At 42.0% G+C, this 17,433-nt stretch overlaps 1 protein-coding gene across 7 annotated transcripts in view; it reads left to right on the top strand.

Moving 5' to 3' along the window:
* The window catches only part of SIM1 (SIM bHLH transcription factor 1), a 77,735-nt gene that overhangs the window by 14,276 nt on the left and 46,026 nt on the right, over window positions 1-17,433 (top strand). For 6 of the 7 annotated variants that reach the window (XM_041765916.1, XM_041765919.1, XM_041765926.1 and 3 more), the window contains 6 exons: window positions 158-247; window positions 834-942; window positions 1,077-1,162; window positions 1,862-2,061; window positions 2,282-2,388; window positions 3,051-3,198. In XM_041765916.1, the coding sequence (XP_041621850.1) occupies window positions 158-247; window positions 834-942; window positions 1,077-1,162; window positions 1,862-2,061; window positions 2,282-2,388; window positions 3,051-3,198 (740 nt within the window). Of the gene's footprint in view, window positions 1-157; window positions 252-833; window positions 943-1,076; window positions 1,163-1,861; window positions 2,062-2,281; window positions 2,389-3,050; window positions 3,199-17,433 lie in introns of all 7 variants that reach the window. The other variant, XM_041765962.1, reaches the window with a different exon arrangement.

Here is a 17,433-nt window from a genome sequence, read left to right on the forward strand (position 1 = left end):
TGGTGGCAGGTTTCCTATGGCCTATTTCCTGTCAGCCTCTCTCTACCCCATCTGTCTGCTCTTCTGGCTAAACACCTCTAACTTCTGCCCCCCCCCACCCCAGTTTCTCCCCATAGCCCAGAGGGCTCTCCATTCAACCCTGTTTCTATCTCCCTAGACCCTGGACGGCTTCATCTTTGTGGTGGCCCCGGATGGGAAGATCATGTACATCTCGGAGACAGCCTCAGTCCACCTGGGTCTTTCTCAGGTAGGTGAGTGGTCCACACCTCCAGCCTTTCAGTGTTTACACCCAGAGCTGGAGGCCCGCGGTAAGGGTGGGGGTGCTTTCCCAGTGCTCTTTTATGTGCACTTCTGGGACTGGAAACATCTCAGTTGGCAGAGCTGTATTTTCCTTTTCCTCTGCTTCCCTTATCCTTACCCCTTATCCTACCTTTCAGAGTCCCTACCACTAGTCAAACACCATGGGCAGGGGGTCCTTACTAATGTCTGATATTTTTACCCAAACATCGCCAGGGAACTTCTACTGCGACTACTACTGTAATTACAAAAATAAATAAATAAATAAATAAATAAATAAATAAATAAATAAATAAATAAATTTATAATATAAAAATAAACAATTTTATTATTATTATATCCTTTCATAGCTGAGGAAGCTGAGGCTTAGATAGATTGCAATAGGTAGCCAGCAGCAGAACTGGAATTAAAAACGCAGGACTGACCCTACAGTTCTGGCTCCTGTCCTCGCAGTCCCGTAGACACCCTGGTGCAGTCTTGCAGCCCTGCGGGGGCACCCCACCACCTCGGAGAAGGTGATACCCCCCTCTTTACAGGTAGAGCTGACTGGGAACAGCATTTATGAATACATCCACCCGGCCGACCACGACGAGATGACGGCGGTGCTCACGGCCCACCAGCCCTACCACTCTCACTTCGTCCAGGGTAAGCAGATGCGGGCCTGCGACACTTGGGCCACCTCCGCTCGCTTGTGGCTCTTCCCCAGTAGCCAAGGCAGGGACCGGGTCGCCGCACCGCCCGTCTCACGCCCTGCGCCTCCCTCCGCTCCTCTCTCCCAGAGTATGAGATCGAGCGCTCCTTCTTCCTGAGGATGAAGTGCGTCTTGGCCAAGAGGAACGCGGGCCTCACCTGCGGTGGCTACAAGGTGCGTGGCTGAGAGGGACCACCCGAGCCAGCCGCGTAGGGGTAAAGGCAGCACAGGCGGAGCGTGCGGCGCGGGAGGGGCCAGTCCGCGTCCCGAGCGCCCCCAGGGCAGCTCCCGCGCCCCCCTCCGCACGCGTCCAAGCGCGTCTGCCCCGAGCACCTCCAGAGTGGCTGAGCCTTGTGAACACTTGGGGACCACCGAGTTGTAAGACTCAGTTTCCCTGGGGCCGGTTACTCATAATGCACCTTAGGGGCGTGTAAAGCGTCTGAAAAGTTCGGTCATTCTGGTGGATGCTAGAGTTGACCCACAGCGTCAGATTCCGACCCACCACCCCCCCCCCGCCCACCACCTAGGGGTGAGCCAACCAGAGCTTTAGTTGGAATCCATGGTTCTCTTGTTTCAGGAGATGAAACATGATTAGAATGCAGGTTCCAGGGCCCAACTGCCCGATTTTGAGGAGTTAGGGTTGGCCAGGTGTTGCCCGGCCTCTGTCTTTTTACAAGTTCCCAGGTGAGCTCGGTACAGCCAATCCCTTGCGACGCGGGAACGCCGATCACTTTGGACAGCTCAGTGCGGGGCGCGGCGCACCCAGCCTTTGGTGGCTCGGGAGAGTCTCAAAAATGTTTCAGTCCCTTACCCACCTCCCCGGGGATGTTTCCTGGCTGTGGCTGAGTCTCCCCCCTTCACTCTCCACTGCAGGTTATTCACTGCAGCGGCTACCTGAAGATCCGCCAGTATAGCCTGGACATGTCCCCCTTCGATGGCTGCTACCAGAACGTGGGCCTGGTGGCGGTGGGCCACTCGCTGCCTCCCAGCGCCGTCACGGAGATCAAGCTGCACAGCAACATGTTCATGTTCCGCGCCAGCCTGGACATGAAGCTCATCTTCCTGGACTCCAGGTGGGTGGCCCCGGGCGGAAAAGGGATCACCCTAGCGGGAGGACAGCCCTGCTCAGTGACCCGGGGCTCTTCCTCTACCGCCTGAGCCCATTTTGCAGATGAGGCGACTCACGGGGCCCTGCGAAGCGCGGGGAGGGCGCCCAGGGGTGCGATGGGTGTCTGGGGTGGGGGCAGGCATCCCCCTACCCTGAGCTCACGGCGTGAGGATTGCCCCCCGCAGAGTGGCGGAGCTGACGGGGTACGAACCTCAGGACCTAATTGAGAAGACCCTGTACCACCACGTGCACGGCTGCGACACCTTCCACCTGCGCTGCGCCCACCACCTGCGTAAGGCGCCGCTCCTCCTGGCACCGGACTACCCCGCGCGTCCCGGGGAGGGGGGAGGGCGTGATTTAAGTCCACAGGAAGCGGATGGGTGGAGCTCTGGTCCCCCGGTGGTGGTGCGAGGCCCTGGTGAGCCGCTGCTCCCACCTGAGCCCCGCTTTGTTTCTCTAATACCCGCCGCGGAGAGTTTCTGGGTTTCTGAATTCCCCCAGGTGGGGTTTTATGCTTCCCTCTCCCGCCCCCTGCAAACCTCACTGAAGAAAAGATTAAAAACTGAGGCTAGGTCACTTGGCTCACGTGCACTAACCTGCTTGGCTTTCGATAGAACTTTGCTTTGAACTGAATCTGCAGGAAAAGAGACCATGAGCCTGGCAGTTCAGCCGCCCAGACCCTCCCCTCCCCAGTTAGAAAACTGAATGGGGGGGAGACCCCCAATTTTAAGTGTCCCTCACCCCTTTGCCAGTCTCGAGGGACTGGAGGACTCGATGCAAAAATAACAGGACAATCCATTCGTTTGGGAATGTCCTGGAGGTGTGTCCCTCCCTCCTGCCTCGGTGCAATCATTAGGGCCCATAGGGACCCGCACTCCCACCGCCAGGGGCTGCATTGGGGCCAGACCTGGAGTGGGCTCCTCCACCCCCAGCTACCTTCTGTCTGTCCATCAGTGCTCGTGAAGGGGCAGGTGACCACCAAGTACTACAGGTTCCTGGCGAAGCACGGAGGCTGGGTCTGGGTGCAGAGCTATGCGACCATCGTCCACAACAGCCGCTCCTCCAGGCCACACTGTATCGTCAGCGTCAACTATGTCCTCACGTGAGTGCAAGTCTGGAACCTTTGGCCCACTTCAGACAACCCCGATCTCCAAGAGGGTGCGGGTGCTGGGTGCTGTCTGTTAGGTGAGGCTGGGGTCCCCCTGGGATGCAGGTTCTGACCCCAAATGCAGGCTGTGCTGCGAGGCGGCAGCTTGAGCACTTTCATCTTTAGGAAGAAGCTTCCTTCGTTGTATTCCCGGGAAAGATTTAGGAGTTTTTCCGCCCACAATCTATATTCTGTTTCTGCTCGCTCTCTCTCTTTTAACCTTTTAAGCGAACTCTGCATTAAATAAAATTTAATGCGGCAGAAAGAAAAAAAAAAGAGAATGAGAGAGGAAAAGGGTCCAACGTACGGAGCCATTTATGGTTTAACAAACAGGACATCTGTTTCACTTTTTCAAATCTGGGTTTGAAGTTCTTAATTTTAACCAGAGTCTCCAATCAAAGTTAAGAGTTCTAAGAGAGTGATTCTTAGGCTGAACCACAAAGGCGGTTGAAGTGACCAGGAGGGTCTGACTTTAACCTCCAGAAAGCAAAGGGACCCAAGCTAATGCTGCAAATCTTGGCCGGTGCCCAGGCCCTGCCCCTTATGTGATCGTATCACAAGGTGAGGAGCCAGCCTCTCCGTGCCACCTACAGGCACAGCCGGCTGGATGGCCGCTGTGGCCACGTCTGAGCCTTATTCTTTCTAGAAATGATAATTGTTTCTGGTCCTCCGGTGTGGCCCTGCAGACTGATCACGTGGCGTGGTGTGCGGCTGGTGAAGAAAGCACCTTCTGTATAATGTTTGTGAAGTTGAATTGCTCAGGTTTGAAGCCTTTATGAAGAACCCTTTTGTGTGCACAGTTGCCCTCCCCCCTTTTTTTTGGTTTTCTTTTTCTTTTCTTTCTTTCTTTTTTTTTGGTAGTCACTGAAATTCTTGTGATTTTAGGGGACCTCAAGAGTTATTTACTTTGGAAGCATTGACACACCCGGCACTTGCTTTAGTAGAAATGCTATTTTCACATTAGGAAGTTGGTTAAGGTGTAGTATTTGGAATCAGACTATACTCCAGGCCATGAGGACCAGATTCACTCCACCTTGTTTTAAATTGCCAAATTAAAAATGTAGTACTTGAAAACATTGTGCTTGGCAATACGACTATTTACTCTGTGCCCTGTTTAATAAGAAAATTTAATTCAATAGACTTGGGAAATGAATTTGGTTTAAAGGAGGATTCAGTATTCAAGAATAATAGCTGGTTATTAAGAAGAATCTTTTTATTCCATTCATTTAATAAGTGGCATTAAAATAAATGCTATTAGGTTTTTGTAATAGCAAGAAAGCTGTGGATTTTAATACAGAGCAGAAAACATACCAACATTTTGGGTATCATAAAACAAAACCATCTATTTTATTAATGCAATTTTTATATTATTAAAATAAACATAAGAGAAAATGGCAAAACATAATTCATAAAAGAAGCCACTCTCTGAAGCAGAAGTATTAAGGAGTGAAAAATTATGTCTGCTTACTGTGGAAAGGAAACGGACATTCTTTAAGAAGGTGCTTTGTATGTCTGAGACATCACAAGCATTATACATACACTCTGTTCTCTGGTAGGTGCCTGTGGTTAGTAATCATTTTTTATCAAACAGCAGGGTATATAGTCACACAGACCCATATAAATGATCAGAATGCAAGTTAGACCTCCCAATGGGTAAGCTTAATTTATGTTTGGAGTCATTTTGAAATATTCTGTTTTGTTTTCCAGTGGATAAGTGTACTTTCTTTCTTCCCTCGACTCTGTCGTTCTTCACTTTACACACTTCTTCAGAGCTATAGGATTAGGCTACCAACTTTACATCAGATTAAAAAGATGTAATGAGGATTAATGCTTTACAGAAGGAAAAATAACATGGCTCATATTTCTCTAAATGTTTTATACCTCTGGATGAAAATAGAAATAAACACACAGAAGCACACAAGATGAAAAGCTGAAATTGATTACTCTTTTATGAGTCTCAACTCCAATTCTTTGTATAAAAATCCTCAGGACGAATTTTATAGCTGCAAATGTGGAAACTGCCTTAGATGAAATGTCATCAAGTGGCTCTGTGTGTGTTGACAGGATTTTCATAATGAACAGGTTGCAGTTTGTTTGATGTGTATATCACACATCTGGCTGGAAGTTACTAATTTACATTGTCTTAGCAAATTAAATAGATGGCTATTGATTCTCTATGGTAGCAGTGAACCACCACATACATTTGTTTTCAAGGCTAGTTGCCTATGAAGCCTGAGAATGATAAGTGAATTCTTTCCAAATATGCTACCTCAAACAATATACTTAAAACCGCAAGCCCCCCCACATAATTTGACAGGCCAGATGTTTTCCCAATTTAGACATTTTAATAGCATACATTTTGAAGGGATTTTCATATCATGAAAGTAGAGAGAGAATTTCAAATAGGCATTGGCTAAATGAAGGTGTGACACATTAATGGAAGCTACATTCATAAGTAATTCATTTTTCAGATTTCCTGATGGTCAGTTTATTGTTGAAGTTAAAATATGCCTAGAAATACCCATCACTATTATCTGACAAAAGTGATGATGAATAGAAATATTCAGTAACCTTGTTCTAATAAGCAGCTACAACAGGGAATATAGGAATTTAGAGGCAGGTGGTATTTTACCTGCCTCTGTATGACCATCATACAAAATATTGGTGTTCTGAGAATCTAGACTGGAGAGGGAGAAGGCACTATGATTACATTTTTTAAATATTTAAATTTTTCTCTGTGTGCTTGAGGTTCTCCAAAGCTTACGTAGGTCTTCATTAAAACTGAAAAACAAAAACAAAACACAAAACTCCTTTCAAACCAAAAGACTGACCAGTTCATGATTTTCTCTAAGACACACATACCATGTTAGCTTTATGTTTCACATTAAAAAAAAAAAAAAGGAAAATCAAAAGAAAAAATAAAATAAAATAAATAAAATAAAATAAATAAAATAAAATAAATAAATAAAAATCATTCTTAGAGATCTTGAGTGCCCACCGGCTTTGAAGTATGGCATGCCACACTCCCTGACTATTTTCAGGAGAATAGATGAATGGGGATAGTGTCTAGTAATAGTGAATATTGGGGAAGGCCCAGACAAATAGGGAGAGTACAAGGAATTCTGTGTAAAAGCAATAATTTTCTTGAGTTCATATTTCCTTGAGTTGCTTAATTAGTAGCATTAATTATTCATAGCTAGTTCAGATGGAAAATATTAGTACTCAATGTTAAGAAAATTGAAAATGTGGAACACCCAATAAACTACGAAAAGTAATTTCTAGAAAAATGAAGAGTCTTGATTATTTTTATGTTTTTAAACTTCATATGTTATAAGAATAAAACTTTAAAAATATACTTTTAAGGATAAACTAATGAAGTATAAAAATCCCATTTATAATATCTAAAAACATAGTTTTTTAAACATATAGAAAAGTTGAAAGACTAGTACAATGAATACCCTTCCACACACACATCACCTATAATACAAGCTGTATTTGTCTTATGTTGTTTTCTACCTATATGTTTGTTTATTTGTATGTGCAGGTTTTTTCTCTACTGAATTATTTCAGAGCAAGCTACAGACATCATGATTCTTCATCCTAAATAACATTCTCCTGCATAGCCACTGTACCATTCCTAATGGCACGTTTAAAGAGTTCAAAATCACTGTGTGTAGAGGGTTGCAAAAATATACACGAGATCTAGTTTACTGCTGCCATTAAAAACAATCTGTCACTGACATTCATCAAGTACTCACTGTTCTATGACCTCAGTAGGTTGGCTGATAGATGATATTTTGGGAGGGGACTTCTGTGGGATATAGTTGTAAAAGCTAGTGTATTTTAAAATATAGACTTCTAATGAGAATTGTAAGCTAATAAAATTCTGATTTTTTTTTTCTGGAAAGTAAAAGAGAGAAATTTTGAGACTGATTTTGGTAAATTTGGAATCAAATAAATTTAGTATCTTCAACCATTTTTTGTTGGTAAAGACAACAAAAAGGCTTCTTTACTTATATCCTAAGTTTAGGATAGAACATTGTTTCAGTGGAAAATCTCATAGACTGTTTTAGAGTGATTCACTGAACACACAAAAGGAATTTTCTATGTTAAAATTTCTATTTCAGTGTTACAAAAAAGCAAAACAAATGGGCAATTTACATTAGTGGTAACACTATCTACTAAATAACCCTTTGAATTTGTAGAAAAGTTTGGACAAAGTGCCAAAGGAGACATATTTCCTTCATGTAAAAGGGAAAAAAGGGGTAAAAGGGTCTCTTGTGATTATTACAGGTCCAATAATTTTTGCTCTTCTTTTATATCAAACCATAGTAGTTCCCACAATTAAAAAGGGCCCCCACAGAATATGTCAATATAAAGCCCTAAAAGTTCCCGCAGAATATGTGAATATAAAGCCTTATGTATCCTATCACAAAGCAGCAAATGTTAAAATATACTAATTTTAGTTTCCTCTTCCAAATATATTAATATTGCTGAGCTAATTTGGGCATTTAAATTAAAAATTATTTTTTATTAATTTAAAGCCCTAGTGATATTATTGTTATTAGTACTAGGAAATTTTAGAAAATGCTTTTTAAAAACTCCATCAATAATACATATAGTTATAGAAATAGGTTTTATTTTTCTGGCTAGCAAAACCATTCTTATATATTATAAATAATGTAAAATGAAGTACCTTTTGACTTAGCAAGCCATAGCAAAATATAAAATCATTTACTCTCATGCCTTGGATCTGTGGAGCACTTGTTACATAGATTTAATTTTTTGATAATTAAAAATAATAATCATGCACTAATGTATACCCATAAATTAGATTCGATCCTTAATTGTGTTTAATGTTTATTATAATAATATTGAACATCAAAGCCCTGGTTGTCCTTTTCAAATGATCTTTTAAGTAACTGAATGATTATAGAAACGAATGAAGACACAATTGTATGAATGGTGATTTATAACAACTAAAACTATTAATAGTAATTAATAGTGATTTTATAACTACTAAAACACTTTATTAAAAGAAATTGCTGCGGGTTTAGTCTGTTTTATAGTACATATGACTGGTACTCACTTAAATAATGTTATCCTTCATATCCTTTTTACTTATTGTAATTTTGTTATCAAAATGATTTGTATTTAGTTTTGAATTCATCATTTCTGTTCAAATTTTGTATTATTATTACAAATCCTGAATACAGCATCATTGCAAATGCTGAATATTTCTTTCAAAGTGCTGTCACATTGATTACATGGTTTGTTCCTTTGACAGCTCTGTACAAGGGTTAGGGCAGGGATTTTCTAGGTGAGGAAAGGACATCAGATATGCAAGTAAGTGGGGAAGCCAGGATTAAAGCCTCCAGGGTTGAGTTCTACAGTATCCCAAGTTTCTCTGTACAGAGGTGGTAGTCAGGGATGGTTGCAGGGGAGAAAATGTCTGGGAGAGTGGGATGGACTTAGTTGGGTAAGGCCTGTAGTGTTCAGCTCACTCAACTTCTGAGTAGGCTTTCATCTGATTTCATGATGGAAGCTGTTTCTGTTGTTGTTTCACAAGTATGTCCAGATATTGATAATTTAGTGGTTTAAACTTAACAATGCTATCTTGTCAGTAACATTCAATTAAGAACATATCTTTTTTTTCCCTGTAAGTCTCACTAAGGAACTTTTCATTTTATTAGAAACAACATGGCCTGCAAATATTTTAGTTTTTCACTGAGTTGCTTGCTTTTAGTTTACATAGATACATTATTGCTATTACTAATTATTTCATTTCTGCAACCAGATTTCATATCTTATGTTTTTGTTAAACAAATATGTTACAACTAGTGTCAGTGGATTGGCAAGCTAAATCATCCTCTTTATCAGACGAGGCACAAATTCCCTCCCATGACAGTGGGATTATTTCCAATATGGTGTTCTGCTTTTGAGGGAGAATGACAGGAAAGCTTGTCCCCTGGGGGTTCTGTTGGTGGGGGGAGGCCAGGGATGGAGAGCTTCCCAGCATTTGGGCAGGTGAGTCATCCTTGGCCCTTTGATAGTGCTGGTACCTGGCTGCTTCCCTCTCTACAGGCCACTTTGGCCTCCACTCCTCTCTGTTGTTGCCCTGACCTAGAGAGCACTGAGTCACAGGACCTCTTCTTTAAAAGATTTCTATATGGAGCCCACTTGTTTTGTGCTAATGACCAGCCTGACCACTCTTCTCTGACTGTTGGGACAGAAAGACTTTTGATCTTTGAATCTTATAATAGAAAAACATGATCATTACCTTCTTGAGGGCAAGGATATACATTTTATCGTGAATGGACAAATTCAAATGAAGCTTTACTTGACAAACCCCAGCAAAGTATGTTTTCATCTGACTTCATCCATTTATGTTGTGAACACTGTTATGTTTGGCTCAAGGTGTGTGTATGTGTGTGTGTGTGGGGGGGTAGATTATGCGTATCTTGATAATTTTGTAAAAAGCTGCTTCTTATTTTCACTTATCCAGTGCTTATCCTCTCCATTGTCCGTTCTCGTTGGCTTGTGACATCCTTTCAGGTGAGCAGGTGTGATAGAAAATTCATCTGGGTTGAAGTGGCTGGTGTCTATGCCTAAATTGTCATGCAAAAAAGATTGATTGAAGCTTTAGATAAAACCTGGAAATGCCTTATTGTGTATCAGTAGAGGAATTTCATCCTGTCTTGTCTGTAGGAGTAACTTCCCTACTTCTTTCCCCTATCCCAGGCATTCTGAGGTCTGGGTTGCTAGAATGGGTGAGAAGGGTGGTCTCTGGTGATGGCAGGGCTAAGGGGGATGAGAAGAGAACTTACTTTTATAGGGCATTGACAACATTTAGGGTCTGGCTGAGTCTGGGCCATCTGTTTACCATCTGTGACTTTTACTGTGGGAGGTTATATTGCAGTAAGATTGTGATTTTGTTTTTATAAAAACTCACAGTATCATTTGAAGCAACCTTCAGGGGAAAGGCATGGGCTTTGGTGTTAGATAGATCTGGGTATGAAGACACTTTACTGCATTGTAGCTATGAAACTTTGAACACAGCTCTAATTTTTTGAACCTCTGTTTCCCCATCCATGCAATTGGGACATTTTTACTCACCTTTTAAGTTTGGAGGAGGATTAAATGAAGTAATGTATATATAACACAGAACCTGGCAGAAAGCAGATGCTCAAAATAACTGTTGTTATCAGGTCTTGCCAGTTATGTGATGTCAGCTAAAATACTTTGAAATGAGATGAGTGGTTCCCTCTTTCACTTGAACTACTAACTCTTCATATCCACAAATTTGAGTGTTTATCTTCCCCTCCCAAGTTCCTCAACACACACATCTCCAAGTATTGCTCCCTTTGTGGGTGGTGGTTTCTACAGTTTGGTTAAGCTCACCCTGGTTCTCATTGCTGTCACTGTGTACTCTATAGTGAGCTGAGCTTTGTGCTTTGATGGGAGGAAGCCAATATTTATTGAGTCCCTTATTTGTCCCGCCAAGGTGGAAGGTGCTTTACAGGGAAAAAGAAGGTTCTAGAAAACTAAGTTTTTTTATCAAATTTCTAAAGTTAATTTAGTTGGAACAGTGTTTTGTCAACTTTACCAACATCGATGATTATTATTTAAAATGAATAGAACATGAACTACTGGCATTTTTTATGGTGTCCAGTGGAACATTTTGTATATTTCTCTTTGCTCTGTATGGACTAGGTATGTCTAAATCAAGTGTTTCAGAGAGTATGGGCAGAGTGCAGTGATTTATTGCATGATACATGAAGCAGGGGTCTTGTATCTCTTGAATAGTTTATAATTTAGTTGGAAAAATAGAAGAGTTCCATTTAAATATTTAAGAACTCAGATTAGCACAGTTTGAAATGATAGGGTACACTTGGGCTATTTGTTGAGAGCACAGAATTCAAGGAAACTTGAATGGTAGAGCTAATAGGGAAGGACTAGAATGTAGGGGTGGAAGCAAAGGTAGGGTCTTTTGAGATGAAATGGTGACATATACACACATTTGTCTCATTGTTCTTTTTCCATGAATATTATAGCACAATTAGTATTACTCTTTAAATTAGATTCAACAGTATTTGTCTCACTGTTCTGATCTGAGCTAGATTTTCTTTCCTTCTCTTACCTTTTTACCCTGAACTTTTTTCTTGGAACTGAACATATTTCATCAGGATTACAAACTGTTTTCTCTAAGCCTCTTATCTTACCTTTCTCAGATTAGTACTGGTATATGCCTTGAACATGTTCACCCAGCCTTAGTAATATATATGTGTGTGTATACATATATATTAGCATCTAGGCGTAGAACTGTTTTTTAAGTTTTAAGAGATGTCAGTCTGGATGGAATGTAAAATCTTATTGAAACGAATACACAATATTGCCATATGTATAATGGCTGTATTTAAAAAAATTATTTGTAGAACGTTAATGTGAGATATACATTAGGACAATGAACATCAGCAGGTTGGAGAAGAGCAAGAAAAAAAGAATCTGGTTCTTCAGTTCCAGATTTGTAAGGCCAGAAGGCCTTCCCAGTGCTGTGTTTGACATCATAATCCCACTGCTATTAGAATATGATTCAGTCTAACCCTTATGCTTTTTATTTTTTTAATTTTTGTTTTTTAAAGATTTTATTTATTTATTCATGAAAGACAGAGGGAGAGAGAGAGAGAGAGAGAGAGAGAGAGAGAGAGGCAGAGACACAGGCAGAGGGAGAAGCAGGCTCCATGCAGGGAGCCTGATGTGGGACTTGATCCAAGGATTCCAGGATCATACCCTGAGCCGAAGGCAGGCGCCAAACTGCTGACCCACCCAGGGATCCCACCCTTATGCTTTTTAGTTTGACGTTTCAAACCCTGATAACCATAGGGATGCATTATAGTACTTGCAAAAATGCATAATGAAATGAGATATCACTACTTTATTATGCAACATAGTATATTAATTAAGATCTTGGGTTCTGGTCTATTGCCTATTCAAATTCCAGTGCTGCTACTGGCTATCTCTGTGACTGTGAGCACATTGCTTAACTCTGTTGTCTTGCTATTTTTTTCATCTATAAAATGTGGGTAATAATAATATCTATTTCATAGAGTCATTGTGAACATTAAGTGCGGTCATGTGTGAGGTTCTTGGCCTTGTGCCTGACACAAAGTAACATTGAGTAAATGTGAATTATTAGGGTTGTTATTTCAATGAAATTAAATAAAATATTTTTTGACTTGCCAATAAAGACAAAACAAATGTCCGTGAGTCTTTGTGCTGAAGGGGGGAAAGCACAAAACTTAAGAAGGTCTAGTGTTGCCCAAGAATGAGAAACCACCAATCCTGCTGATACATCTGGAATGGATTGTTAGATCCTACCTCAGATGATTAGGACTAGTAGGCCTTTAAGTACTCATAAATGTTTTCTTAAGCACCTATTATATGTCAGGCACTGTGCCAAGTTCTGGGGATATTGAAATGAGTGAGGCAGTATCTGCCAGACAAAGAAACAAGCATGAGCTCTATCCCAGCTTGATTTCCCTATAGGCTTGTGGATGACAGATTCCTTCCTGGAAGAAAGGCTTCCATCCACAATTAGAAGACAGCCCAGGGCAGCCGGGGTGGTTCAGCGGTTTAGTGCCGCCTTCAGCCCAGGGCGTGATCCTGGAGACCCGGGATCGAGTCCCATGTCGGGCTCCCTCCATGGAGCCTGCTTCTCCCTCTGCCTGTGTCTCTGCCTCTCAATCTCTCTCTCTGTCTCTCATGAATAAATAAATAACATTAAAAAAAAAAAGACAGCCCAAAGTGCCTTGGCTCTATTAAGGTCACTGCTGGGGAATAAGCTTGCATGTGTGGTCAGACTCCTCTTGGTTAGATGGTGGGGAGGAAGTGGAGGCAGTGAGAAGGGGTGAGCCCCCGAGGAGGCTGTACATGCATGTGTGTATGTGTGTGTGTGTGTGTGTGTGTGTGTGTGTGTGTGTGTTGAGGGAGATCATGATTGGCACCAGAGTAACTGGCTGCAGGCTAAGGAATCCATCTGACAAAAACGCTGTTGCCCATGGTGGGTCCTCCATGTATCTCATTATGTCAGCCAGAGAGAGCAGTTGTGTGTGGCAAGTTGATTTTTGTCTTGTCGGAACAATATTGAGCTGCTTTCTTGTTCTGTTTTGAAAGAGGCTTTTCAATATTTTGTGGGGTTGACTTCTAATAGGATTAGGAATCTTCATGAGTTTTAAATTGAATCACAGAGGCAAAAAGAGTCTTTGCAGATTTATTACATTAAAAAAGTTTCTAATTATTTTAGGGTTTTGTATTATTTTTAACTTTTCTTTCATAAAGGGTAATCCCCAGGCGTTGCTGCCCTGATCTGGAAAGTCTGTGTGATTGTCAGCTGCAAGTGAAGGAGGGGTGAGAAAATGCTCTGTTTGTTGCTGTACTTGGAAAGGTCGGGGAGTAAGAGGACTCACATTCGAGAGGCTCCTACTTTGTGCCAAATGCTCAGAGAAGCCTAGCAACTTAGGGGACACATCACAGCTAATGAGTGGGTGTGCCACCCCAGGGACAGGGCCCCAGGGCACAGCTGATTTCCTCTTCGGCATGCTGTCTTTAAGTTGGTAACATTGCACTAGGGTGAACCATATGTATTTGCCATTTCTGTTCATTCCAACAGTCTGATATTGGCAATTTCGTGTGATTCCACCTAAGATTTGGGAAGTAATACGATATTTTGAGGAGATTTTGCAAAAGTCTCTGGATAGTTTACTAAGAGTTCATTATGGGGTCTTCACAAAGTGACCTAATAGCTTCATAGTTTTAGTGTACTCAGAACCTGGTCAGCTGCCATGCAACATACTTAACCCCTGGGCCCATCCCCATCTCCCCTTTGCCAATTTAGGCATCAACAGTTATGACATTTTTACAAAACAGCGATCCATACCCATAGAACACTATTTTATTTGGAACATCTAGTATTTTACCAGGATTCAAATAGGCATTGCTGTCTTTACTGGAAGGATATATTTCCCTTTGATTGATTGCTAAATGGATAGAGCTTGTGGAAGGATCTCTCTCTCTTCCTCTCTCTCTTTTTCCTGGGGATTTCTTGTTCAAACAGAATTTGTTGTATCCACATCAGTAAAGCCGTGCTAATATGGGCTGCTGGCCAGATCGTGGAAATAGTCTCATTATATTGAACTGGATGTCATAATGGTACCCATTAAGGTAGGATTCTCTCTCTGTTTGTACTTTTAAACCCAAGTCCCTTGCCACTTTTTACATCTCTCTGAGAATAGCAACATTCCCTGGTAATGCAATCTGAGAATGTGCTGTCTCTTGCCTCCTCCTACTGAACAGCATTACAAAAATAGAATCCTTGGTTCTGAACATTTTTAGGGGTTTGTAGCTTGCTGCTGCTCCTCAGTCATTCATGTTACTCTCTGCACTTGTGATGACGACAATATGTTCTGGTGGCTGAAGGTAAGAACCCATGAGATTTACTTCTTTCAACACTCCCATTAATTGATGTTGGTGTCCAGATATACAACAGAAAAAGAGCAGCCCCCCACTTTTTTTAAACTAACCAAATGCAACACAGGATTTTTCATTTTAACTTTTCTTTTTTTTTCAATATATATTTTTAAGGATTTTACTTATTTGTTCATGAGAGACACAGACTGAGAGAGAGAGAGGCAGAGACACAGGCAGTGGGAGAAGCAGATTCCCTGTGGGGAGCCTGATGTGGGACTCCATCCCCTAACTCCAGGATGATGACCTGAGTCAAAGGCAGCCCAGACGTCCCTCATTTTAATTTTTCTAAGTCATTATGAGACTAAAACTGTTGAAACTCATAGCATTTCTATTAGCTGTTGAAATCTTACTATAGTCCTGGCAAAGTGAAGTATTTGTTGTGCTGAATTTGGGTAATGGAACCCTGCAGGGTTCCAGCTCAGGAATGCTGGAAGGATGAAGCCCACAAAGCAGGGGGCAGAGAGAGTGTCAATCTCATTCCTCCAATTAGAGCAGTTAAAGAAATAACAAAATGCAGGGTAGCATTTTATTGTGAGGGCTAATTGAAAATCAGGAGAAAATATTTAGATACGCTACATTATAATCTCTTTACTATTTGTGTCTCTTCCCAGTTGACTCAATAGGACCTTCATTATAAATAAATCTGTCATTAGAATTAGCTTAATTTCTGTTGCTATAATTAAGAGGATGGTAAGAAATGTTGTAGCGTGTAGTCCGTCCTTTCTTCAGCAAATGGGATGGTTCTTGCATTCACTCAGCATGTATTTCCCCAGTGTCTAATGGGTTCAGAGTCTGCAGGAGGGTTATGGTGTGACTGAGATGGACCATGTCCCTACCCTCATGGAAGGTAGATTTTAGTGGGAAGAAACATATAGTACTTATACACAAATAAATATGTTACACGGTGTCAGGAAATGAAAGGAAAAAAATTAAGCAGGACAAAGAGATGGGAGTGGTAAGGGAAGGCCTCTCTGAAGACTCCTGAATGAAGGGAGGGAGGAAGCCATGCTAAGGCCTGCACAAAGAGCATTCCCAGCAGTGGGAAGCAAATGCAAAAGCCCTGAGGTAGAAACTAACTTGGTAAGTAAGTTGATGAATGAGAAGATCATTGTAGTTGGAACAGGAAAGGGAAGGGAGAGGTACAAGGAGTAGATGTAGAATAGGCGGGGTCAAGACCATGCTGGGTTTTGAAGGCTTTGGGAAGTCACTGGAGTTTTGAGCAGAGACATAGCATGAGATAATTTAAGCTATGAAAAGCTCATCTGGCTGGTATGGAAAATACCCTACTTTGGGAAGGCTTTGGGAAGGGTGGAGGGTGGGGGCAGGGAAAGGGAAACCAGTTAGGAAATGATTGCAATCACTTAGGTGAGGGAAGATGATGGCTTGAAAGAGGGAGGTAATGATGGTCAGATTGAGGGTGTGTTGCAGGTAGACAGATGGGGTTTGCAGATGGACTAGACACAAGTTGTGAAAAAAGGAGGAGTTAAGGAAAGCATGTAAGTTTGTAGCCTGAGCAGCTTGGGTGAGTGGTGGGAAGGGACAGATTCGTAGGCAGGGGCAACAGTCGAGGGTTGGGTGTGGGCATATTAGTTTGAGATACTTGTCATTCATTTGAATGGAAATGTCAGGCAGGCAGTTGGATCTGGGTGCCATGGAGTGGGGAGATCTGGCTGGAGATGGGGGGTGATCAACGTATGGAATTTAAAGCCAGCAGAGTGCAAGAGATCCCTGGAGAGTGAGTGGCAACTGAGGTGAAGCCTGGAGATGAAGCCCTGTCGCTCTCCAGTGTTATGGGATCTCCAGAAGGCAGTGTCCCCAAAGGAGCCTGAAAGGAAGCCAACAGGGATAGGGATGGGAGTCATCTGGTGAGATATGCAGTAAGGCTGGGCCCTGGGAAAAGCGTGAAGTTTGTTTTTGGAATGTCCCCTCCCTTTACAGTGGTTTTCCATCTTCTTTGTGGTACCCTTTCATCTGATTTCTTTGGTTTCTCTTATCCCAGATAACAAGAGCTCCAGTTTTCAAAGTATGGTCCCCTGACTGGCAGCATCAGCACCCCCCAGGAGCTTGTTAAAAATGTAGACTGTGGGCTCTACCCTAGACCTACAAGTAAGAAACTCTAAGGGGCGGGGCTCAGCAAGCTGTGCTTGAATAAACTCTTCAGAGGCTTCTGATGCATGCTGAAATTGGAGAACCGAGGCTCTAAAGGAAGTAACTGATAAACTAAACCAATGAATAATAACGGATGAGACTTAATCTGTTCACCTTTTCTGAGCCATCTGTCTAAACCCAAAGACATAAATTTCAAATATTAAATTGTAAGCATAAACCAGTAGACCATTCGTGAAACTTCTCAAGTCATAAATGCAGGCCTGTTGCATCTCTGGTAATGAACTGTAGTGATAACTGTATAGACTGTGTAGTATTAAACAAGCTCTCTGACTCCGAATATGAAGGCAATGAAAATTTGGGCATTTGGTTGGGCAATCCAAAATCTCTAGTGGTAATTCATAACTTATTTTCTTTGAACACTCATTTAAAGTTGCTTATTTTTTTAAAAGATTTATTTATTTATTTTAGAGAGAGAAAGGGGGAGTGCACACACAAGAAGGGTGAAGGGGCAAAGGGAGAGGGAGAGGGAGACAAAATCCTCAAGCAGATTCCCAG

This window comes from Vulpes lagopus, chromosome 1 (genome assembly GCF_018345385.1).
Source record: "Vulpes lagopus strain Blue_001 chromosome 1, ASM1834538v1, whole genome shotgun sequence".
NCBI lineage: Eukaryota > Metazoa > Chordata > Mammalia > Carnivora > Canidae > Vulpes > Vulpes lagopus.